Source organism: Cheilinus undulatus, linkage group 23 (genome assembly GCF_018320785.1).
Source record: "Cheilinus undulatus linkage group 23, ASM1832078v1, whole genome shotgun sequence".
Taxonomy (NCBI): domain Eukaryota; kingdom Metazoa; phylum Chordata; class Actinopteri; order Labriformes; family Labridae; genus Cheilinus; species Cheilinus undulatus.
This window is the reverse complement of record NC_054887.1, coordinates 25,659,943-25,685,734: the sequence shown is the minus strand read 5'-3', so window position 1 is coordinate 25,685,734 and position 25,792 is coordinate 25,659,943. Positions and strand designations below refer to the sequence as shown.

General features: G+C 39.4%; 1 protein-coding gene across 4 annotated transcripts in view; it reads left to right on the top strand.

Moving 5' to 3' along the window:
• zmp:0000000711 (tubby-related protein 3) overlaps positions 1-25,792 on the top strand; it is a 36,484-nt gene that overhangs the window by 5,264 nt on the left and 5,428 nt on the right. The window contains exons 2-8 of one of the 4 annotated variants that reach the window (XM_041780260.1): positions 3,018-3,165; positions 6,869-6,910; positions 12,940-12,991; positions 21,217-21,379; positions 21,467-21,697; positions 24,772-24,905; positions 24,994-25,185. In XM_041780260.1, coding sequence (XP_041636194.1) covers positions 3,137-3,165; positions 6,869-6,910; positions 12,940-12,991; positions 21,217-21,379; positions 21,467-21,697; positions 24,772-24,905; positions 24,994-25,185 — 843 coding nt within the window. In that variant the 5' untranslated portion in view covers positions 3,018-3,136. The other 3 variants (XM_041780259.1, XM_041780261.1, XM_041780262.1) reach the window with 3 other exon arrangements.

Below are 25,792 nucleotides of genomic sequence, written 5' to 3'. Positions count from 1 at the left end.
AAGTTAGATATTTTGTTCAGCCCTATTTTAATCTACCCAGTATTGTATTTTTTATAGTATAGAATGATTTATTGCTTGTGTTTTTTTTTTTACCAAATAAACAAGATGAGGAATTTCAAAATAATTATAAATTATATTAAATCAAAATTGCAATACTGGAAAAAATGTTGCAATGAGATTATTTTCCAGAATTGTTCAGCCTTAGTGTCGAAATCTGGTGCCAACATGGTACCGGTACCTACTCATCTGATACCTACCTGGACCAAATTACAGCACAGATATCGATACTTTATTTCCATACCCCACCACCCCAAATGAAAGGCAAGAAAATTGTTAAGGTTTGTGTGCTTAATATGTTACTTTACACTGGTTTCCTTTTCTTATCCCATACTCGACTAGAATCTTATAATTATGAAAGAATATTTCTGACCCAGACAGCTTTCCGTCTCTAGACTTTCAAACACGGTCTCTAGAGTCGGGCACAGTTTAGGCACCTGCACCATATTAAAAGAATTGATTTAACACCGGTATCATTAAAAACCCCAAACAATACCCATTCCTAGAGGGGATACTCTTTTGGTATCCTTGCATCCTTCACTTTCATCGTTTCCTCGCATCTTAGCTCCATCCAGAATGGAAAGAGAGGTGTTAGGAGGAAACACAAGGATGGAGGAGGCTCAACCTAACAAATTTGAAGTCCTGCACTTCACAGTGTCAGTCAGAGATGAACTGATCAGCTGATTCACCTCATAGCCTGTTGTGCAAATATTAGATAGACTCTTGTTGGTATATTGCATAAAAATTTAGTCATTAAATGTCTTTAACAAGAATATTTACATGACCTATAAGGGGAAATAGAATAGCCAGAAATTGTTGCTGTCTTGTCTATATGAAGAATTAACGTGTGAAAAAACTTAATAACTCTTAAATCACTCAATGATAAATTCCCCACAAAGATGGTGGAAGAACTCACATATCTTGTGGCTGAGTTGTGATTTACTGTGGTTGTCCAGAGGATTCCATATAACCCAGTTAGCCGGAGTAAATCATTCTGCTGCTCCTGCTCTGAGACTTTTGAGAAACATCTTTGGTATTTGTGATGGACTCGCTGTCTCATTCTTGGAAGCTGCGTTGCAAACATTCCTCTTAAGTTGCAGTTTTTTACCTCAGTGTTCAGGAGAAGTTTCTGCATTTGAATGCTCTGAAGCAGGGCTTTTCAAAGTGTGGAGAGTGAGCCTCCCCTAAGAAGAATTTATTCATTCGGTGGACCCCCACCCACATAAAGATAAAGACTGAAAAAAAAAATTTAATTACCACATTTTTCACATTAATATATTTTTGATATTTTGGTCTACAAATGCCCTTAAACATCTGCCTTCCCCTTTTATTTAGTAGGGACTATATGTTTTCATCCGTATAGTTGATGCAGGATTGCATAACAGCAGACATCCTTGCTCTTGATTAGTGACCAAAATTCCTTTCACTTCCTGTTAAAAATTCCCCTAGTTTGGTCACTAGACTTTTTGCTCAGTCTTAAGATGACCCTGAGGTTTACACAGCCTTATGCTGTCTCTAGCTTGCAAATTAAACACTGTGACTTGAGCATCATCGGATCAGGACCAATGCAGGAAAATCCTAATTTGAAGAGCTGACTCTATAATATAGTCCCTAGTAACTATAAGTCTATCCATTTTTCAACATGCACAGCAGAAGCTAGCAAAGCAAATGACCTTTTTTTCTGGTTTATGGTTCCGTTCTAGGGATGCATGATACTGGATTTTTGCCAATATCCGATATGCCAATATTTACAGATTCATTTTAGCCGATACCAATATTGATACTGATATTTAAATATTCTTTTCGGACAAAAATGTCAGTACTTCTGGACACTTTAAGGTTTAAGGATGACCAAGGAAACAAACTTTAGTCCTATAAAAACACTTTCAGATTTAAAGAATGAGGCTAAATAAAGAAAAAGACCTCAACTGACATAGGTCTGTTGGTTCAGACTAAAACTCCGCTAATTTATTACTATGGACAAAATTTACAGTTGATAAATGCTGAAATACACAGGCAAAATATCGAATTTAAATATCTGAAGAAATTTTGATATCTGCCGATATCGATATTTGCCTTTTTAAGCTAATATCTGCCGATACCAGACCAGTAATATCGTGCATCCCTATTCCGTGCCTCCCCTAAAGTTCTGTGGCGCTCCCCCAGGGGAGGCCCGCCTCACACTTTGAAAACCACTGCTCTGAAGAAAAGAGTCACATTTTCTATAACAAAGCAGGCATTTCTTGGAAACTTCTTTAACAGTGAGGCGAGAGTAATGAGCCGATAGCATCCTTTGGGATCCTTGAGGGAACTGGTATTATTATCAACTTGTTGCTTATTTCCATGATTTGTTTTGAGCTCAATAATTACTCCCCGTGGTGAGTGATTCCCCTGCTTATCATCGGTTGACTTGTATGTCATTTTAGCTCTGTCTCTGAGGACAAACACTCACAAACACCCTGTGCTTTCTTTCCTGCTCTTGTGAATATATGCACAAAAAAACGATTGGGAGGCTCTGGTTGCTTAGCAACTAGATTAAGGTCCCCACAAGGTATCTGCTTTTAGAGAAGGTAATCTATAAATTCCTGTTAACCTTTTTAAACTGCTTTTTTTTAAAACATGATGACGTGGATGACAGACAGGAATACATTAGTCAGTAATAGAGTAATGTTGACAGGAAGGGCATGAGCTTGCCAGAGACATTCAGGCTATTTAAAGCCAAATAAATCCCCTTTATTGCATAATAATGAGACGCCAGACAGAACGCACATCTGCGGTTTGATACAAGCAGTGCCCCCTTAATGAGTCACGGGAAATGAGCCGCGACTGATGGCTGAGTCTTTCAGAAAGTTACAGGAAAGTTGTCTTGTGTAAAGAACTTAATCAGCATTTTTAATACAAATATTTAGCAGCAAAATAAGCTTTTTAAGTATTTAGTCTCATCACTTTCTCACCTTTAGCTGGATCCTCTTGTGTTGCCTGAAGTCATGGTAACACCTCTGAGCCTCCCCAACCACTGGTAGCTGTCACTCCCCTGGGTGGGACGGAGCTACTCTTTCTCAGTGACATAACAGCAGAGATGTTGGAGCCTGCGGGTCTTTCTGTTAGGTAGGACTGCACTGTGAGGCTGAGCTTTCAGAGTGAATGAAGCTTTGTGTGACACTGCAGATTGGAGAGACTTGGACTATTGCATTCCTGCAGCTGCATCCATGGACACTGTAAAGAGCGGAGGATCTCAGCCTGTCTACAGCCGCTGGTCGTACAGGTAGAGCTGCACACTGGCTCAAATATAGAAGCTAATCGAAAATAGCATCCCTTCATTTATTTTGCCTCTATTTCATTAGCTGTATTCAGGGATGGGAGAGCGTTCAGTGCCAGGACAACAGATACTATAATGTTTCTCCCAGTCAGTCCATCTGGTCAGGCGAACAGCTGACGTGCAGTCAAAGATGTGCCTGTTGCTCATGTTTCTGCAGCCATGATGTCGTTACTTATTCAGAGCATCAGGCTGTGACTGTGCTGTAACTAGAGTTGGTGATTTGCGTACGTGTGGTCAGCCTTATTTTTTATGCTCTTGGCAGCTTGATTGGATCACCATGTAATCAAGGATGTGAGTAGAATATTCAGCTAACTGAAATGATTGTGGCTGTTAGAATTCTGCCAATAATTGCTTGGCAGCCTCCACTTTTTATGTCCTAGTGGGATGCATTTTATACTAGAAATTTAGACTTTAACAGGGGGACAGGCTGTTAAGGTTGCAGCTAAACCTTAAAGACTGTGTTAAGATGTTTTAGTGACTAAAGTCTTAATTTCTGAGTTTTTTGATGCTATGTTTAAAGGGATAGAATTTGTTTTTTCACTGATCCATTATGTTGAAAAGTACAGAAGCTTTAGCAAAATTACATCTCTTCAGTCATAACTTAAACTCAAAGCTGCTGCAAAGAAGGAGCTGCAGGATATCCTTCGCATTTATATCTCTTGAAATAGACAAAGAGAGGAGTAAGTTGCACAAGCTGTTGCCACTACAATGGCAAGTAGGGATGCTCAATATTCAATTTTTGTCAATTTTCTGATATTACAAATAAAATGTAGACAGTATCATTATTGATACTGATACACAAATGTAATTCAAACTTTAAACTTGGGTTAGGGTTAGGCTAACCCTTCTGATATGGATAAAGATATGAATGTAGCTCAGACCTAAGACTTTGGTTAGGGTTAGGGTTAGGTTAGATTAAGGCTTACACCACTACTATGGATACAGATGTATATAAATGTAGGTGAGACCTAATTCTTAGGTAAGGGTTAGGTAAAATTTAGGCTAACCCTAACCCTAACCCAAACCCTAGAAAAAGACTTTTGAGTTCAAGGAAAGGTGTGCATTCACTTTAACTGACTCCACAAATGTATTCATACACGTCAGATATTTATAGTTTACGGCAGGGGTTTCAAACTCAAGGCCCAGGGGCCAAATCCGGCCTGTGGTACAGTTACACCTGGCCCACCAGATCCTATCATGTTTTGATTATAACTGGCCTACAGGTTTGAGGTCTGCAGATTTCCTCCAGTTTAAAAATGTAATCTTAACCATTATGATTAAAAATATTCTTGGTAAGTCATTAGAAAAAGTAAAAAGTTAAAATAATTAGAAAAAAAGTCAGGAATACGGTGAAATACATTTATGTTTTGATTTCATATTCTTAATTTTGCATCTCACAGTTCTGACGCAAAGTTATGGTTCTGACGTTTTATTTCCTATGTTGACATTTTCAATTCACAATTTTGACTTTTTATCTTGTTTTTTGACCTTTAAGATCCTCAATTTTAAATTTTAAGTAATATTTTGACCTTTTAAACTCATGATTATGATTTTTTACTCACGTTTTGACCTTTATAGCTCCTTACTTTGACTTTTATCTCATAATTTGACCTTTAAGATCCTCAATTTTAAATTGTAAGTCATATTTTGACCTTTAAAACTCAAGATTTAAATTTTTTCCTCATGCTCTGACATTTTAAACTGATGATTTTGAATTTATCTCATATTTTGACTGTTAAGAATCATGATTTCAACTTTCTATTTCATATATATATACTTTTAAAAACATTATTTTGACTTTAAATGCCATGTTTTGAAGCTTTTGAGCTAATAAGTTTGAAATTTTATCTCAGATTTTGAGCCTTTAAACGTATCATTTTGACCTTTTCAGTCTCAAAATCCTTTATCATCAGTGCTAAGGTTTTTTTCCCCCCATAATTCATTGCTGGTGAACATGAGGTTGACAGTTTATGGTTAAATGTGGACCCTGCTCGGCCCTCAGGTTGGACTCAAATTCAGAATTCGGCCCCTGCTGTGATTGAGTTTGATGTCCCTGGTTTACAGGCTGATATTTACAGCCAATATGTTGGTTGTGAATACTATTAAAATGTCAATATCAGGTTATTTACTTTTTAAGCTAATATCTACTGATACTGATATCATGCCAAAAATATTGTTCAGCCTTAATGGTCGAATTTCTGACATGGTTGGAATTTTTTTCTGTTCATCCAAGCGTAACAGTCTTGACTGAGTTTCTGGGTAGTCAGGGCTTTCCACAGACATATAAAGTAGTGTTGTAGTACTCGAGAACAGTCTTGGTCTTGAGACCGGCTTTAAGACCACCTCTTGAATGTCTTGGTCTTGTCTCGGTCTTGGACTTGCCGGACTCAGGATTTTCCATCAAGACCATTAGACACCGGCACTGATCTGCTATTCTCCGACTTCATTAATGTGATGATAAGGAGAAGCACTTGCTAAAACAACAAACAGCTACACCTGCAAAAACTCGGACATCAGTTGTTCTTATTTCTAGTCAGAAATACCTATGAACACAAGCTGGTACTTACTTTTTTGTATTTAAAGGGAACATACATGAGCCTGAAGACTAAAACCTGTACTTTAATAAAAATTTGATAGCATTGGTCTGTCTTTTTAAAAGAAGCTCTGGTTGACTTGTCCTCTTGCACACTGAATTAACAGTGCTGATTCATTAGAATGCCATTATTCAAAGCAGCCAAATCATCTTAGCTGCTTCTCTCTCTGGCTCCATCTTTTTAAGATGGATTTTCTTAAAGTCTCTGGTCAAATATACCTAAACAAATGCATGTGCAGTAAATGAAAAAAAAAAAGAGGACATGACGCCATTAGCTGACCCTTCCCTCTTTCAGTGAGCAAATCTTTACAGCTCAGTGTTAAGACCTCCAATTACAGAGAGGCTTAAGAGGTGGCTGCAGGTTTTTAATCAATGCTGGTGGAGGTGTGCTGTTGACGGAGCAGAGGTGAAATCTCCATGGTTACGTCGGTCACACGCACACATAAAGAAGGGACAACAGTGGTGTGTCTTCTTCTTGTCACCCTAGCTGTGACGGACTAATGAAACATTGATCACTCACAGCTGTGATGAGAGGCCTGTCGGAGTGTGATGTCCATGTTTTATACTGACTGTGAATGCTTTTCAAAAACATTTTCTGTAGAGGAACACTCAATCCTCAACAGATTAAAGTATTATCATAACCTCTTGAAGGTTGTTGTCTTTTATTTAAAGATTCACCTGTTGTACAACTGCTCGCTCTCATTAGCAGCTTTTTTGATTCTATTAGATAATCGTCCTCCAAAACTGTCACCTCTTACAATAGACCACAGAAGCCTGGTTAATAAATCTTGCTTTCCATGTTGTTTCCCATTCTTTTTGCTGAACTTGTTCTATTCCTTTTCTTCCACATGCCTCGTGTTGCTGGCTACCTTGGTGCCAAATTTCTGTTCTCCCTGAAGACCCTCCAGCTCTGCAAGCTTCTCCTCCAACTCAACAACAAGGTAGACAACAGTAGACACATTACACCATTTAATCAGATCTCTCTTAAGAGTCCTCACATCCCAGGAAAAACTGGCTAGATAATGTTTAGAAGCCTCACTAAACAGGACTGCTCATGGCTCATTAGAAAGGGAAAATTGGATCCAAAATGGTCCTAATTATCTTGTATTGTTTACCCCAATTAAGCTAATTTAATAAGATATATGTGTCTGAGAAAATTTACTTTTAAGGCCACCAGGCTGGCAATAGCAAAAGCATTATCTATTAGGGATATATGTACCTCCATCTATCTGTCAAGTCCATTCTTATATGCATGATACCTAGAAAACCCTTAGAAAGGCCATCTTCAACCTATGCATAAATATCCACTTTTATTAGATTTTGGAGGTCAAAAGTCAAGGTTATAAGGCCTCATTTTCACCCTTTGGTTGTGTATGCAATATCTCAAGAACATTTTAAGGATTTTTTTCCCACTTTGCACATAAATCCACCCTGACCCAAGGTAAATTAAGTACATTTTGGAGGTGAATGTAATTGGGCCTCATGTTCATGTCATGTTAAGGTAGTTGGGCCTCATGCTCACCCCTTGCTCATTAGCATAATATCTCAAGAACCTCTTTAGAGATCCTCTTGTTACTTTGCATACATGTGCACTCTGACTCTTGGAGGTTCTGATTAGACTTGGGAGGTCAAAGGTCAAGGTTTTAAGGCCTCATGTTCATCCTATACTTGAGAGTGTGATTTCACAAGAACACGCATTGGGATTTATCACACTTCGCACAAATGTCCACACCGAATCAAGGGTCATCTTGTTTGCTTTTGGATGTCAAAGGTTAAAGGTACTTGGGCATCGTGTTCACGTCAAGTTGAATTAATTGTGCTTTATGCTTAAGCCTAGCCTGTGAATACGATATCTCAGGAACTGTTTTTAGGTATTGTCTTCAAACTTTTTTTGGTGTTCACCCTGACTTAGGGATGATCTGTTTACATTTTGGAGGTCAAAAGTCAAGATAATCAGGCCTCATGTTCACTCTGTGGTAATGTATGCAATATCTCAAGAACATATTAAGGGATTTCTCTCCCACTTTGCAACAATTTTCTCTCTGACTTAAGAATAAACTAAGAATATTCCAGAGGTCAAATGTCAAGGTAATTGGACCTCTTGTTAATTTCATGTTAAGGTAACCAGGTCTAATGTTCCTCCACTTGCTTGTGAACTTAATATCTCAAGAACTTTTTTAGAGATCCTCTTGTAACTAGGCATACATGTCCACTCCAATTCATGGGTGACCTGATTAGATTTTTAGGGTCAAAGGTCAACATCTTTTGGCCTCATGTTCATCCCTTGCTTGTGAATGCAATATTTCAAAAACACTTAACAAGGTTGTCTTCCTACTCTGCAAAAATGTCCACTCTAAAAAAAAAATCTACCCAAGGTCAAGGTCATTGGGCCTCATAATCACCCCCTGGTTTTAAGCGTTATATCTAAAGTAATATCTTAGATATCCTTTAAATTTGTATAAATGTACACTTTGATAGAAAGATTATTTTATTAAAATTTGAGGAGAGGGGTCTAATGTCAAGGTTTTTGGGTCTCATGCTCATCACTATCCCTATTTTCTTTACATTTTGCTCTGTTGTGCACTCTGACTCAAGAATAAGGTAAGTAGATTTTAAAGTCGAAGGTCGAGATTATTGGGCCCCATACTCACACCATATCTTGGTTATTGGGTCTCATGTTTACCCTTGCGTGTGGGTTTAATATCTCAGGAACTCTTTTAGAGATTCTCCATCAACTTTGCTTAATGTCCACTATGATATAAAACTTATTTGATTGGATTTTGGATGTTGTAAGTCAAGGTTTTAGGCCTCATGTTAATTTCTTGCTTGTGTAGCTATCAACACTCAAAACCGCTTTAAAGGCTTTTCTTCTTAATTTGCAAATATTTCCACATCAATTCTAGGAAAAAATATGAATTTTTGGCGGATCAAGTGTCAATATAACTTTTCATTATTGTCGACTGAGTCAAGGATGAACTAGTTAGATCGTAGAGGTCACAGGTTAAAGGTTAGTATCATTGGGCCTTATGCTCATACCCTATGATAAGGTCATTATTTGCTCTTCTAGTAAGAACACATACTACAGTTTTAATCTATTCTGCATAGATTACTTTTTAAATTGCCACTTCTGATTCACCCTATCAACAACCTCATTACTTCATGTTAGGATAATTTAGCCTCATGTTCATCCCTCGCTTGTGTACCCAATATCTCAAGAACACTTAGAGGGATCCTTTCAAACTTTGCATCAGTATTCCATCTGAATTGAGGATGAACTGTTGACTTTTTGGAGGTTATAGGTTAGAGGTCAGAGTAGTTGGGCCTCATGTTTATCATTTGCTTATTATTTCTACAATCCACACAACCACAGAAGTTACCCCAGCCCATCTTCTTTACCCGCCCACCCTCTTTATCGCACCAGATATAGGAACTATTTAAAATTCAATCCACTCATTTTGAAGTATAAACCAATAAGGATCTAGGTTAAAAAAGCGGGACCACCTATCTTTCCTCACAGCTCCATTTCTGTCATTAGAATCTACCATCACCCACTCTTTTGCTCTCTCCCCTGTCACTAACACCTGTTCTCAGGTGTCATAATGGCCTCCCGGGGGGTCCATCTGTTTGTCAGTGTCAACAGCGTCAGACTCTTGGAGACGGATTTACAAGTGATGATATGACACTGCTGTGAGATGACTAACTGTGACGTAGATGACTGCAGATGATGAAGTTCATTTGAGCACGGTGGACTCATTAAAGCGCTACTTGGTGTAAATGAGTTTCCGGATCTTGTCACCTTTTAACGTTTAGAGACTGTCCTTCAAAAATGAGCTGTGATGTCAGCAAGAGGAGGCTTAGAGGTCCTTAAGAAGAGTGTGTCATCACCAACTCATTAGATCTGTGTGTGACTGAGCAAGGTGGCTGTAAGGAGTAAGGATAAATGAGTCAGGTTATGATGGAAAGACAGAGACAAAAGCATGATTTTAAGATTTCTCATCCTAATCTTTTGGTCCTTTCATAAAAAACGTCATTCCAGCTCAGCAGGATGTGATATTTTAAGATGAACCAGACAGGAAAAGACCAAAGAAATAAGAGAGGGAGTTAGTGACCCACACATTACATCAGCGTATGAGAGTGACTTTTGTGACTCTGACTCAGACTCCTGCTGTTGCCCTTCTCTCTGCTCACGGTAGCTGAGCAACATGAGCCCGGTCCCTTCAGATAGGTGTCCTGGGTGAATGCCCAGAGGACCCAGACTGCAAGGCGTTCCCACAGCTGGAGCTTTGGCCTTTTAATCCCTCTTTTTTCAGTCATTTTATGCTGTTTTCTCACATCCACTTGTAATTTTTTTCCAAGACCTTTGGCCAATCTGTGCCAGAAATGTTCTTGAGTTGCTTCACACATGTTCCTCACAAATTAAATGCAATTAAAATCCTATTTAACACAAATTTAAGGCATTTAATTAACCAAACCATCCAAAACAAATCACCCAGAAAGCAGTCAAAACCAACAGTCAAGACCACAGTGTTGAGAGGTAAATGATGAGAGCAAGGTTATCTCAAGTGTTGCTAACATTAACAATAAGTGCACCACTGGTCTTCGATCCTCTTTGCAGGTTTGCATCTATGTGTCTGTGCTCAGTGTGGTGACACATTGCTCCAGTCTTTTTTTTTTAATGCAAACTTAATTGAGCCAGGTTAGTCCCACTTGGGGATGGGTATCATTTTGGGTTTTTCTGATACTGGTGCTTTTTATACAATGCCGATGCCTAAAGGGAGCCTGAATCGATACTTTTGCGAGAATAAAGGACAAAGAAAGTCAGTCGTCTGGGTATTGTAAATAACTGTCTAAAATATCTTAAAAAGATGCCACTAGAACATAAGATGAAACATAAAATGAAACCAGTGTATCTTCTTTAAGAAGCTCAAGCAAACTCTAGTACTGGCAGTGTGTACAAAATGAACCAGTAAGTAAATGTGTCAGTCGGTATAATTAGTTCCTAGGTCAGAAAATGTAAGCAAAGCAGTGACATTACTCCAGACAAGAAAACAATTTAAACATTCATACTCAGGTGAAATAAAGTGAATGCACATGAATGACACCAATTCCATACTGCACTTTGTGCCTTTAATTTAGAGGAGTGGGGGATTGCATTGGGGTGGTGAGGTAACTGTGATGCCAAAACCACCTGCTACAAACACAGTTTCTTCCCCCGGGCTGTCATTCTGATGAACTCTGAGTGGTTACAGAGTTAGACCATCATTTAAACATTAACAATAACTCTGCACTATTGTATATACTCAGTGTCCATACTCCCTTATCATTTGTATATATGTATTCTTACTTTTTACTTTACAATTTGTCCTTTGCTTCTTAAAGCCTAATTTATGTTGTACAGATGTATATATCTTTGTTTAATGCTTATTTAAGTTCTGTGGTTTTTGTACAAGAGAGCAAAAGTTACCGGAGTCAGATTCCTTGTATGTGCACTCATACTTGGCCAATAAAGCTGATTCTGATTCTGATGTAATTCCATCCGGTAGGTATTAGATGTGCTGGTACCATGTTGGTACCAGATTTCGATACTCATCCCTAGTCCCACTCAGTCCCAACATATCCAATACCTACCAAACCAAATTACAACATGGATATCGATACTTCATTCTGATACCATGCCACCCAATAAAAGGCAAGAAATATGCAATGGAATTTGTGTGATTAGTGTTTTAAGTTGCGCGGGTTTCCTTTTATATCCCATGTTTGATTGGCACCATATAAAGATAGTAGTGCAAATAATTTGTTACCCAGGCAGCTCTTATTTTCCTGCTGACTTTCAACACACGTTTTTTACCCCCAAAAGTATAGATTCAGGCACTGTATAAAAAGTGTCTGTTTTTCAGAAAAAAACTCAATACTGATCCCTAGTCCCACTGAAATCAGAGATCCTTTTTTCAAGGGCGACCTGGCCAAGAATGGCCAACTTATGTGGTCTAACTCATAGAGCAAACATTTGATGATAACCATCCGTCCATTTTCTATACCGCTTATCCTGTTAGGGGTCACAGGAGGGGACTGGAGCCCAGCCCGGCTGTCACTGGGCAGGGTACACCCTGGACTGGTCGCCAGTCAATTGCAGGGCTGACATATAGAGACAGAAAACCAGGCACACTCACACCTACGGCCAATTTAGAGTTACCAATCAAAATATGAGCATGTTTTTGGTGGAGGGAGGAAGCCTGAGTACCCTGACCGTGAAGTCCAGGGACCTTCTTGCTGTGAGGCAACAGCGCTAACCCTTGCGCCTCTTTGCAGCCCACATTAGATGATAAAAACAATAATAAACCATCCATTAAAACAGCGGCTTCGAGAAAGTTTTGATTCAAGAGTTTTTAACATGTATTTAAAAACCCTCATAGTCACCAAGTTTTACAGTTTAAAATCAGTGTGCAGACTGTTCCAAGGACAAGGTGCAGAAAACCTAAGAACTCAATTCCAACTCGGTTTCTTGACCATATTCAGTAATAGTTTCAGTGGACCCTAGTCCTCTCACCTGAATAATAAGGCTGCGGTACACCCATTTTATATGAAAATTTGACAGGTGTGAAAATTCCAAGTAAAGTCATGGCAAAAGAAATGGTCACTCACATTCACACATTTAATTCATACCAAAATTGTCAGGAAATGTCGGTTGTTTTGTGTATGTGTGACAGTAACATCATAAATCAGGACATGCATATCAGTAGACTTATGCCTTTGGGTATAATCATTATAAGGTCACATTTGAAGACTACACATTACAGTTTTTAGTTAGTTCTGCATAATTTTGACTTTCACTTTTTATCAGCCCCATTACTTTGTTCTATACAAGACTATACAGGATGCAGTCTTTACCATTAATGGTGTTTTGATGATGTTAACAAAATCCTTTCAGCAGTGAATGTGTGCTAACCGTTTCTCTCTTTCTCTGCAGTGGCATTGAAGACGACAGCTCCACTCTCATGCAGCAGAAACTAAAAAAACAGGTGGGAAACCAAACTTCACCAATATTGCACTGATCTTTTTTGGTATACCTGACTTATTTCTAACCTCATCCTAGCTGTATTATGACTCTGTCTTGACTTGCATTACAAAATAGCTTTGAAACCCCACTATGGACAGCAAAATGGCATCTTTACACAGCAGTGGAGAGGATACTATGGAAGAGGACAGTCTTATACAAGCTAGGATATTGTTAAAGAAATTAACTGGAACAAGGCCAGGGCTAAGGCTGCTTAGGTAACATGTGTTGTACTCATTGGCTTGAACTAGGGCTGGGCAATCAATCACAAATGAGGTTAAATCTCAGTTTATGTTTTCCTTGATCAAAATGAGTGACATAAAAATGACAATCCCCTCCAATAAAGCATTGAAATCAAATTTACAATATGAGCAAAATTTGTTGTAATTGGATTTTTTTTGTATTATTCTGCCCTAGTTTTTTCTATCTAATACTAATAAAGCTTAGCATTTTTTCACAGCTGTCATATGCCCAGCCGCGATCAGCTGATAGCCACCTGATACCAATTATTGCCTCCCACAGTCAATCCCAGCTCTTTCTCTCAACACAGCAGTGTATTTAAATATGACGTACTTCTCGCTAATCCCTGCTTACATTAATGCAGATGCACCTAATTGCTGCAGTCGGCAAAGCTTATTCTCCTCCACCCCAGCCTCCTCCTTAATAGCATAAAGCTTGTTTGCTTTGCTTCAGAAATAATGTCATTGTTATCAACCTTTTGTCATAAATGTATCAATCTGTATGGGGGTTTCCAGTCGTTCATTTCCTGGAGAGTCAAAGTATGCTGCTTGATTTACCCAGGGAGCATCTTTTGAGATTTGTTGAAAAATACACAAGATGAGGGACCTAATGATAATCGCAAATTAAATCTCAACATTGGGGGGAAAATCGCAATTAGATTATTTTTGCAATTGTTCAGCCCTAGCTTGAACCTGACAGAAATTGAGTTTTCAATAAAAATACCAGTTTTAAAGAAAAAATTAATCAGTTACAAAATATGGAACCAAGTATTCAGCTGTCTGACCATTACACCACCAGGGACTGTAATGACATTGTAAATACATACTTTAATTTGGAGTTGGACCCCTTTTGCAGCTTTAACAGCTCCGACTCTTCCTGGAAGGCTTTCTGCAAGATTTCTGAGTGTTTTTGTGGGAATTTGTGCCCATTCAGTCTGTAGTGGCCAGATACTTTAGTCCATACAGTGTATTTAGTTCTAGAGCTAGCCTAACTGTTGTGTGACTATACCAAAAGCCACATTTTAACCTGAAACCATTAAAACTAAAGGACTGAGTTGCTGCGTGTCTGCTCTGATGTCACCAAGGGGAGCCTGCAGTTGGCACGAAAACCTTCAACACCACCGCAGTGGCGTGCAACTTTGGGATTAATGCTGTTAGTTTCGGAAATCTCCTGTTTTTCACCTGCCCGGTCACTTGGAATTTTAATGCCTGCACGCTCCTGAAGCGGAAATCGTTTCCTTGATCCACACACAACCTGGTGTAGTCCTTTTTTCTATCACACATTTGTTCTCTTTTCATCCTTTCCTCCCTAGACACTTTATCCTAAACCACGCTGAAGCTCCACCGGTGTCGGAGCTTTGATTTAAGCTGGTGGCTGTACACCGCTATCTCACACATTAGGAACAGGAAGGGCCAGATTGAGGAGTTCAAAGAGAGAGGAGGATTTAGTTTGGGGTGCCAGGCTTAGCGTGTGTCCCATGGTCCCGCTGTGGCTCAGTCGTGCTGCACACTTTTAACTCAATCCAAACAGCCTCACTAGAGAGTCTTTGGTTTTTATGCAACTTATGAATACAAACAAACATTCAGTCATTACAAAAAAGAGATCAACTTGATAATTAAAGGACTAAAATGCAGGTTAATTATTCAGAAAGCAGTGTGAGCTCTGTGGCTGTGACCCTGACTCACTTGTAGCACACTTCACCCCCCCCTATTCTCTCTCTTTCTGTCGTTCTCTCCTTTGCTGGAGCACTAATGACTGCTCATTCAGTTTGCGACAGTGACCATACATTCTTTTGCTTTGTGAGAGAGAGGACCTTTTTCTGTGAGAGGAGCAAAAAAGAGCAGAGAGGAAGCCGCTGCTTCATCGATCGGAATAAGCTGACAAAAAGAAGGAGCCATGCCCAGCAGGAGAGCTGATCTTTGGGGGGAAAAGTAGTTTTGAGCACCCTCAGGAGCAATGGGACTTCTTCTGTAGAAAACCTGTTAACTCTAGCTCAAACATGTTGAGGATTTCAATGGAACGGGTTGGTAACTTTTCTTTTCACCTTCCTCTTTTGGTGATACAGATGTAGGGCTATTTTTATCCTCCTGACTTTCTGAAGTAGAAAAGAAAAACCTTGACATCTCTAAGAGACTTAAAACATGTCAGTGCACAACTTCTCTAATCAGATTTATACTTGGGTCTGTTTTTTCTTGTGTTCTGGCTGACGCAGGAAAGGCTGTAGTAGCAGTAATCAAGTCACATCCTGGCCTCAAAATATCAAGTACTGAATCTTTACAGAGGACTGGAGAATTACAATAGATTGGCTTATTTTAGCAACAAGAGGGGAAGGCAACACAATAGGGTTAAATGTTATTTATATAAACATTTGCCATGGCAAAGGTTAGCAGTAGAAGTCAATCGCAGACTCAGAGAGTCTTGCCACTGCCTCACTTATACTTAGATGGATTGAAGAGATGGAAATTTAAGCAATTACTGAAAAACCTGGCATGTAAGTGCCTGGGTATATGAGCCACCATCTGTTTTTGAAAACACTAAAGAGAAAAAGGTTTAAACTGTCTTCCTACTTTTTGTTCTTTTGCAGTTTCTCTGCAGCTGTGTCGCTCTTTTAGTACCATCTGTTTTGACTGTATAGTGTTGGTGCATATACTCACTATAATACGGTACTTGAGCTCTCTGCAGTGATTGCTGTGAGACAATCATTCTGCCCTCCTCGAGCCATTTCTCTTTGGAGTTTTTCCAGTCAAACCAGTGCTCTACAGGGTTCTTTTACTTAACAGCAAACTCCCTGTTTTCCTTAAATGCACAGCTATGACCGAAAAGGGGGGAAAATCGGTTAAAAAGTGGTGCCAACCACAGCTGTTGTGTTCTGTTTGTAGGTGAATGTGGACAATATTTCAACTGTGCTAAGTCTCATGAAGTGTTTGGCAGTGACAGCAGCACACACTCATGGTAATGACGTGTGTCTCAGCTCTTTATACTGGCATACAAGTTGTCCTGGTGTATGAGCCCCAGCCAACTTTTAGTAGACAAAATAGGTATTAAAAGTAGTGTTATACACAATCTGGTGAGTCAACAAAGGTAGCTACTGTACTTCAATGGTGTGGAAGTGGTTTGGCTAGAAGTTGTCAAATGTCTAAGGTAACTATGCGGTATCAATTTTTCCTCCCACCCCTAATATCAGCTGATAATAACAGTGTATATAGGCTGATACTTACAGCTGATATAAACCAATATTTACGGCTGATAAAGGCTGATAATTACAGCTGATATTGACCGATATATTTACAGCTGACATTGGCCAATATTTACAGTTGATATAGATGGATAATTACAGCTGATTAAGGTCAAATTTTACAGCTAATATAGACCAAAAAAATAGCTTTTATAGGCAAATATTTATGGCTGAAATAGGCAGATATATCCAGCTGATATAGGCTATTTTTTACAACTTACATAAGCCGATATTTACATCTGATTTAGGCAACATATGTACAACTGACATTGGCCAATATTTACAGCTGATATAGACAGATACTTGCAGCTGATTAAAATCAATATTTAAAGCTTATATTGGCCAGTTCTTATAGCTAATATAGGCTGATATTTATGGCTGGGTATATCTGAAATAGGCAGATATACCCAGCTGATATGGGTATTTTTACAACTTATATAAGCTGATATTAACAGCTAATATAAGTGGAAATTTAAAGCTGACTCAGACAATATTTACAGCTGATACAAACTGAATTTTACAGCTTCTCTAGGCAATATTTACAGCTGATGTAGACTGATATGTACGGTCAATAAATCAGTGGTAAACACTGGTAGAAACATCTGACAATACTTTTAATTGGCTTTTCAGGCTTATATTTTCCAATGTTGATATCATGCCTATAGTACTGTGCTTCCTTAACTAACAGCAATAATATCCATGCCAATAATACTGCTTCATGTTTAAAATATTAAAACCTTTTATTTTGACCTTAAAATGATAATGTGTACGCTGTTTCCATTAGAGCAAATTATATGAATGATACCGACTCCAGCTCTGGATCACATGCTTTTAGACTCAGCAGACCCATTTGCCTTAAATAAAATGAATGCATTTAGTCATATTTAATACTGCTTTGACACCCTTTTTATTTTCGACCTTTCTCTATGCTCTTCATTATATAGTATCAGCACGGTTTTCCCCATTTTCTCTCAGTGCATTTGGTCTCATTGCATTCATAAACATTATTTTAACTGTGGTTAAAGATGTTTCTGCGGTGTGGCAGAGCTGGACAAACATTGGCATTTGTTCGAATCGTGTTCCCAGCTTTAGCACAATGACTGATGAGTTCTGACAAGTTTTTTTGGTTTGGCAAATATGAGACTTGGCCTCTCTGGTCTTTTCCAGTTCACTAAACAGCATCACTAAACACCACTTGTTGTTGTGCATTTGATGCACTAATTAACGCGCTTGTGTAATCCAATGGTTGCTTTGACCACAGAAAATGGGGCTTGCGGGGGAAAGGACAGCACGACAACAGCATGACAAGGATGTATTTCCTGTCCTTAAATAACCCTGATAACTAACTAATCATTATGTGCCATGCCAACCATAAAACCTTTTCTGTGCTTTTGTCCTGAGAAATATCTGAAACACAGTTTGATGTCACTGAACGTTTTGCTGCATCCTGAACAACCTGTCCTAGCTCTCTGCCAGATCTTTATAGGGTGGAATCAAAGCTATTTTTAAGAGTAGAATAAAGCATTACCCTGAATGAGGCTCTTGTAGTTTCCATGATTTCAGCTATTCAGTAAACGCTTTCACTGCACTCTGAGGTATTCAGACATTCTGGCATGATTGTTGGTTATTATCATGACTTTTACCTTTTGTCCCTCTCTTTTGGCTGCACTCCTGAGGTTATTTACCCACTGTGAAACATTATTTATTCACATAACTGCACTGTGCAGTGTGAGTGTGTTTCTCTTTACTTTTTTATGAGATGTACCCCTTAGATTTTTTCTATATGTTTTTCAAGATTGCATTTTTTATGAAAGGAAAGTAATTTTTCTTTAAGTCATTCCTTTGTGTGGCTATGCCAAAGGTTTCCTGTCACCTCCAAAGCTGTCTTTGGCTTCACTTTGTGTCAGTATTATATTATTATTCCTCCTCGCTAGCAGTGTGACTGTACCAGGGATGGTCCTAAGCTAATAATATCAAAGACAATTAATAAAAAACTTAAATTCTTAGAAGCTGACTGGTCTAAAAGGTGAGAAATCATGCAGAAATCAGGCAAGTCAGAGTACAAATAATTAAACACAGCTTAATACAATCTGCAAGTGAATAATATTTGTTTGCATAATGTGGCTAATGTTAGCAATGCTTGCACCGCAAACCTTTTGTAATCCTTGCAGGCAAATATCCACATGCCTGTGCTGAAAGTGGTTGTGCATTACTCAAACTATATTTATATGCCAGTCAACCTACCAACTTTCATTTGTTTTTATTTGTATTTATTTATTCTTTATTTTAGCAGGGAGAACCCACTGACAGATAAATTTAAAGGCACATGCTCATTTTTGTAATCCCATGCCCCGATTGATAAATTACATTTTGAAGCAACTGCAATCACTTTCTTTAAGCAGAAAATGCTGTATTACACCAAAGAGTACAGCAAGACTAAAAGCAATATTAACCTATTCGATTCTGAACCTTTGAGTTTCTAAATTGATCTAGTTCTGAGATCTGTTTGTATGGGTTGACAAATTTAAAGATAGGAGAGTAAAAAGATGTCACTTATTTTGCATACCTTATCTCCTCAGGCATGTCGCTCCAAAGTCGAGGAGCTATGATGGAGAAGGCTCCTGTCGCATGTAGTTTTAAGTCTTGACTTTGGAACAACCAGGAGGGCCCCATTTTAGGAGCTGAGGCTGCGGGCTGGTTCGTAAAGGGTTATGAGTTCTGTTAAGGGGTCCTCCTCCAAAAGGCATGAAAAGCCCAAAAATAAATCTAAAAAACAAACAAAGCTCTGTTAAGTAGCTTGGAGCCTTTTGCTTGAATAGTAATGAGTAAATTCAATTCTAAAATTTACAGGGAGCCATTGTAGAGATGCTAAAAGATGTGATGTCATGTTTAATCAGGGGTGTTTCAATGGATCTAGCAGGTAAACCCAATGAAGAAACTGGAGCACACGAATCACTTGATGATGTTTAATCAGGTGCAGAAGACTACTAATGTTTCCACACGCACTGCGTCTTCATCAAAGTCAAAACCACCTGATTAAACATCATCAAGTGATTTGTGTGCTCCAGTTTTTTTCATTGAGTTTACCTGCTAGATCCATTGAAACACCCCTGATTGTTGCTGGTCCTTTCTGTGTGCACCGACCTCCACCCGTGGAGGGGCTGAAGCGCAAGAGACTCTCTCACCATGTGATGTCATGTGTTAAAACCAGTGAGAAGGCTACCTGTGCTGTTTCCTACATTGACCCAAAGAAGGTCAAGTCACAATGAGTACGAAATCTGTCAATGATGATAAAGTGAATAGCACTGTGATATATGGCATCCTGAGGCTTTAACATCGAAACAGTTGCATGTGTCTAAAGAGTGTTTAAATAATCCAAAACAGGCAACATTCTTTTTTTCTGTTATTTATTATTATGTAAGACTTATTCCTGCAAAGAACCCCTAGCTTAGGCCTTATTTTCCTATTGAATTTGAAATCTTTGGTTTGAAAGACAAGTCCTGATCTAGCCAAATACTTCAATTGCTGATCATGTTCAGTTGTTTAACGTAGACAAAGCAAAATCAAAAGGGGCTAAGATTTGTCTTTTAAAAAACATGTATTTGGTTTCTGGGGGGTCAGTGCAAGTTTTACATTCATCAGAGCTTGTTGCGATTGAGAGAGAACCTCACTGTATGAAGGTCAAGTACAGTGAATTATATCATCAGCATAAAGATGATTTTTCTCTATTGTTATAGTAATGTCACTAAGATACAGTGAAAATAGGAGTGGTCCCAAGATAGAGTCCTGAGGTACCTCTGGGTGATTTTTCGTTATCAGTGAAAACTGGCTGAGCTCTGTCAGTCAAATAGTTAATAAACCAATTACAAGCCAACCCATCTAGACCAAATGAAGATGGTACTTAATAATTTCCTATAGACAGAAGTACTACGAAACCGCTCCCAAATACAATCATTATGTGCTTGTTTACATCCAGGCAGTAGAGGATTATGTCAGCAGCCATTAACTGGAGCTACAACCCCAGCTAGTGGTGAATGGCTGCATTACAGCTTAAGCTGTAATGTACACTGTGCGATTTCAAGCCGACCGTACGACGGTCATGGCAGAATGTCATCTCACACTGTGTGCCTTAATCGTTTATGACGCATGACCATCGCGCACGAGTTGTGTGCTCACACTGTATGATCTGACGGTCGTGCACGACCTGAGTGCTCACACTGTGTGACTGATATCAGGACGGGCTGTGACAGAAACCCGGGGAGTTTCCTTTTTAAAAAGACTCACACACTCAGGGTGAAGTGTCTCCATTTATTTTCTCTCTGTCCCCCCTCTATCTCTACCGCCCTCTCTCGCTTTCTCTCTCTCTCTCTCCCTCTCCCGCTACCACACACACAAACATCATCACCTCAGGTCTGCGGAGAGGAATATTTCCTGCTCGTTTATTTCCTTTATCATAATGGGGGTGCATCAGAAAGTCATTCCAGCCTTTGTCATGGTAATTTAGGACGTTGTCTGACCATTTACAAAAGAAAACAATCCCCCAAAATTGTTTATTCTGCCCGCGTTTCTGCTCTCACGGTGAAGTGTCTTGAGTCGTACGACCAAAATATCAAACATGCCAGAAATCCTCCCGACCAGTGGGGAGGTGGTTTTGAAGCACTTTGGACCTTACCGTATTGGCTAATACCATGTCCACTCTCCTGTTTGTCCCACAGAGAGCTCTACTGGAGCAGAAGCAGAGGAGGAAACGTCAAGAGCCCCTCATGGTCCAGCCAAACACAGAGGCCAGGCCCCGGCGCTCCAGGACAGGGCGGGGAGAAGAGCAGGCCCCACTGGTTGACTCTCAGCTCAGCGTCACCAACGATGTCATAATGGATGGTGAGGAAAACTCCCAGCGGTTTTTTTAAAAACATTTGCATTATTTCTGTAGAACAACTCCCATCTTTTTTTTATCCTTCCCTTTAGGTATCGATGGCCCAGCAGCTTTTTTAGGCTCAGAAACAGCCGACCAGGGCATGAAAATCCAAATCCTTTCTGTGAGCCAGTCCCAGTCCCCATCTCAGTCTCCGTCTCAGTTCCAGCTACAGCCTCAATCTCAGCCCCAATCCCCCGCTGCCGAAGAGCCCGAGAGAGACGGAGACACTGAGACGCTGCTGGAGCCCAAAACAGACATCCACGAATTACTGAAGAAACAAGGTAAGCCCTGACAGAGCTTAAGGGATTACGATAAAAGCCTGGAGTATACAAGACAGGGGTTTTTAAAAGGAGAAGCTTTTGTTGTTTATATAATTGGTTTAAGTTTGAATACTCAACTAGAAAAAAAAAATCATCTTGAATATAGATTTCCAGAGAAAAGAGTCATTATACTTATATTACACTTGTAAGAACAGGGGCTCAAACCTGGCAACATTTTTGATAGAGCAAAGTCTGTTTTCACTTTGGCATTGAAGACATTTTTGGTCATTTTTTCTGTCAAAAAGCCAAATTAGATTGAACATGATTGATTCATAAAATCAATTAAAGGGTGAAACATCCACAGGGGTAAATACTTTATAAAGGCACTTAATATCAGCTGTTCAGCCTTGAGAAATTCTGTTCTTGTTGCCACTGACTATCAGCCTTATCACTTTGTTTAAAAAGTTTTAACTGCATACACATCAGCAGCTTTTGTGAAGCAAACTCAGGCTTTTTAATATCCCCAGAATGTTAAGCACTCTGCTGCTGGAATAGGGAATATGGATGCAGACAGCGGAGTGACTGATGGCAGCGCAGCCAAAATTGGGTCATTTAATAATAGGCTGGGGCATTGTTCATTCTGCAGTGCTCCTCTATGGCATCATTATAGCTTCTACCACCCACATTCAGCAGCCTGCTGGCAGGGATTCATAAAGTTTATGGACAATATATTCAAATCCGGTTTGGACTGGATTATGTACTTTTCAGATCCACCTGCATCTGTGGAGGGAAAACAACAATCTCCATCAAAACAACATGTTCACTTTTATTTTAGGCATAAACAGTTGAAGAGTACATTTCATATCAGCTCTGTAGAGGCAGTGTCTGTCATCCTGTGCCAGAGGGTGTTGTTTTTTATACCTAGTACTGTATATTTTATATATAGCATTGCACAGGTTCTTGTGAAGTTAAATCAGGGTGTTTACTTTAACCTAGAAACAATTTAGTTTCACTATAGAGACAAAATATTACTCTCATCTAGTAGAGTTGTATCTCAACTAACTGGAATGTTGTAAAAATGACATTCAATTTCAGTGACAAGTATTTTCTTAACGAAGTGTTGCCTTTATACAGATAAAAATGTAAAATAACGTCCATTACCTGTTGTTAAGAACAACCCCAATTCCAAAAAAGTTGGGACACTTTGTAAAATGTAAATGAAAAGCTCATTTAAAATAGACTGAGGCAAAATGGAAAACTGTTCTGTGGTCACATGAATCTGGAAAAGCACTATCAATGCTGAAGAGGTTTTTCGAGCACCATATGCTCCCATCCGGACAACGTCTCATTCATGGGAGGTCTTGCATATTTCAGCAAAACAATGCTAAACCACATACCACATCCATCACAACAGCATGGCTTCACAATAGAAGAGCCAGGGTGCCGAACTGGCCTGCCTGTAGTCCAGATCTTTCACCAAAAGAAAACATTTGGCACACCATAAAATGAAAAATATGGCGAGACCAGCTAGGACTGTTGAGCAGCTAGAATCCTACATCAGACAAGAATGGGACAACATTCCTCCTAAAACTCCAGCAACTAGTCTACTCACTTCCCAGACTTGTTATCAAAAGAAGAGGGGATGCTACACTATTGTAAACATGGCCTTGTCCCCACTTTTTTGAGATGTGTTGCTGCTATCAAATGCATGAGTTAATATTTTTCATGAAAAAGTAAAATGTTTCAGTTTTATCTGACATGTTATTTATGTTCTCCTGTGAATAGAATATGGGTTTATGAGATTTGCAAATCACTGCATTCTGTTTTTATTTACATTTTACACAGCGCCCAAATTTTTTGGAATTAGAGTTGTATGCAAATATGAGAAAGCATTAAGGATGTGACAATGATTTGCAACCTAAGCTTTTACTGGTACTACCAATTAATATGCAGCACTGTGTGTTTTGAGCTTTATTTTGAAAGTCTCTGACACTCACAGAGCCCAGCAGCCACTCAGGAACAACATTTCTCTGCATTTTAATTGGAGCCCTTGAGCCGCATAGAGACGCTAACATTTACAATCCATATTTCATGATGATTCAGTCGCTCTATGAGAGCTGCATACCCTTTTGTAAATACCCCTGTGTAAATATTGTGTTTGGCTAACATATTATTATTCTATTTGCTCACACACTTTCTACTCTCGATCCTGCCGGCCGTGTCAAAGAAAACGTGCATGAATAAGACAGGCTTTTACAGTAGAGGCCTGAAACGCTTTAATGAACTCACTTTAAAGCCGAAGATTCAATTACAGTAATAATGAGACTTGTGCAACATGCTCTCTAATTCAAAACCGTTACTATAATTAATGCCATCCCAGGTCAAGCAGTTAATTTAGTTTTAATTGAATCACAGTTAAATATCGAATCATTAGTTTTCCTGTCTTTAATTCTGCAAAGCAGCAAGGAAGCAGACCTGTTTCTCATGCTTAACTGAGATCTTTCCCTACCAGTGGGTCACTGTCATGTCCTCACAGGATGTCAAAACAGGAGCCAAGATGCTAGATAAATCCAGTTATCAATGAAGAGTCAGATGTCTGAAGTAGTCTACACTGGCTGCAGAGGCAAAGCCTGTGTTACATTTGCATGACAGCATGGAGCATCAGCGTGGTCTACGGGTGTTATCTTCGCCCCTGAACAAACAGCTTTAGGGAAATTACAAATTGATTCTTTGTCAGTTTGATAAGCAACGCGAGAGTGAATTGTCTCGTGCTTTTTTCATTGATGGAAAGTTATTTCAAGATGTTTCGTTTAGGTTTACAAATCTTTGTACCCTCTTCCTTTATGCCTGTGTAAAAAAATGCCCTGCTGAAAACGTCAAAGGAGTATGAAAAGAGTCCAAGAGGGTGCAACTATTGCTTCAGAGTTGCATCAGTTCATAAGAAATTAGCCTTAGTCAAATATCAAAGATGGTGGATGACCCAAAATAGAGAAATCCACCAATTTTCTACACAGTGAAGATCTAAAACGTCTTCTTTTGTAGTCCTTGTCATTTTAAGGCTTTCATGTGTCACTATCTCTCTTCTCCTTCCCCAGGTCTGTGTGGCAGCATGAATTTTGACGAAGACAGCGAGCATGAGGACGACGTCGAGGAAGGCCGGATGCGTTCCATGTCCCCAAACACAGACACAACCAGACCGTCTTCTGCGGCCAGTGGAAAAGACATTTCGGTAAATTCACAGAGAGCAGACTTCACATCAGTTACAGAAAGAATGTAACTGTAGAGAAAACTTATCATTCTGTTTTTATTGTCTCTAGGAGCTGGTAACCCCCGGGTCACCCACAGCAGACAGCACACTAATCGACGTGGCCAATCTGGAGGAGTTTGTGTTTCGTCCTGCACCGCGCGGTGTCACCGTTAAATGTCGAATCACCCGGGACAAGAAGGGCATGGACCGCGGCCTCTACCCTACCTACTTCATGCACATGGAGAAAGAGGACGGCAAGAGGGTGAGTTGGAGCCTTATGTGCTAAATAGAACATGCTAGGTTGTTTGCATGTCTTTAGTCCTATTGCAATAGTCAAAATATAGACTGTATACTAAGATGTACAGAGCCAGAGCTGCCTGGGAGTGAACCTAAACTATTTAGCGCTCTGTCTGCTGACTGGCAGCAGTATAGGTCCTAAACCCTACCTCCTCCATGTTAACAGGTGGGACATCGACCAAAATCTAGTTTCATGTCCAAGTGGTCAATGTTTTGAGTATTGGTAATGCAACAAAGAGTGGATGTAATGTCACAATGGACAGCTCTGTTGACAAATACAACTGTAACACTCCCAGCTAGCTTACATTAGCGCTTCTTCATGCAGTGCAAGTGGGTGTTAGCTACAAAATCAGCCCTTGTTCCTACTGTAGTGTCCAGAATCGATCCAACATGATGCACTGCACATATTTCCTTGTTGACCTGGCTAGGAATGAGGAAAGAGGGAGATGAAAAGGCACCAGGAGTGACAGGCAAGATTTTCTTGGTTGTCTTTCACTTTTGTCACCTAGCAGAACTTGTTAGCTTGTTTGGCAAAGCAGAGATAGTTGCTAATGAATGATACACTATATGAA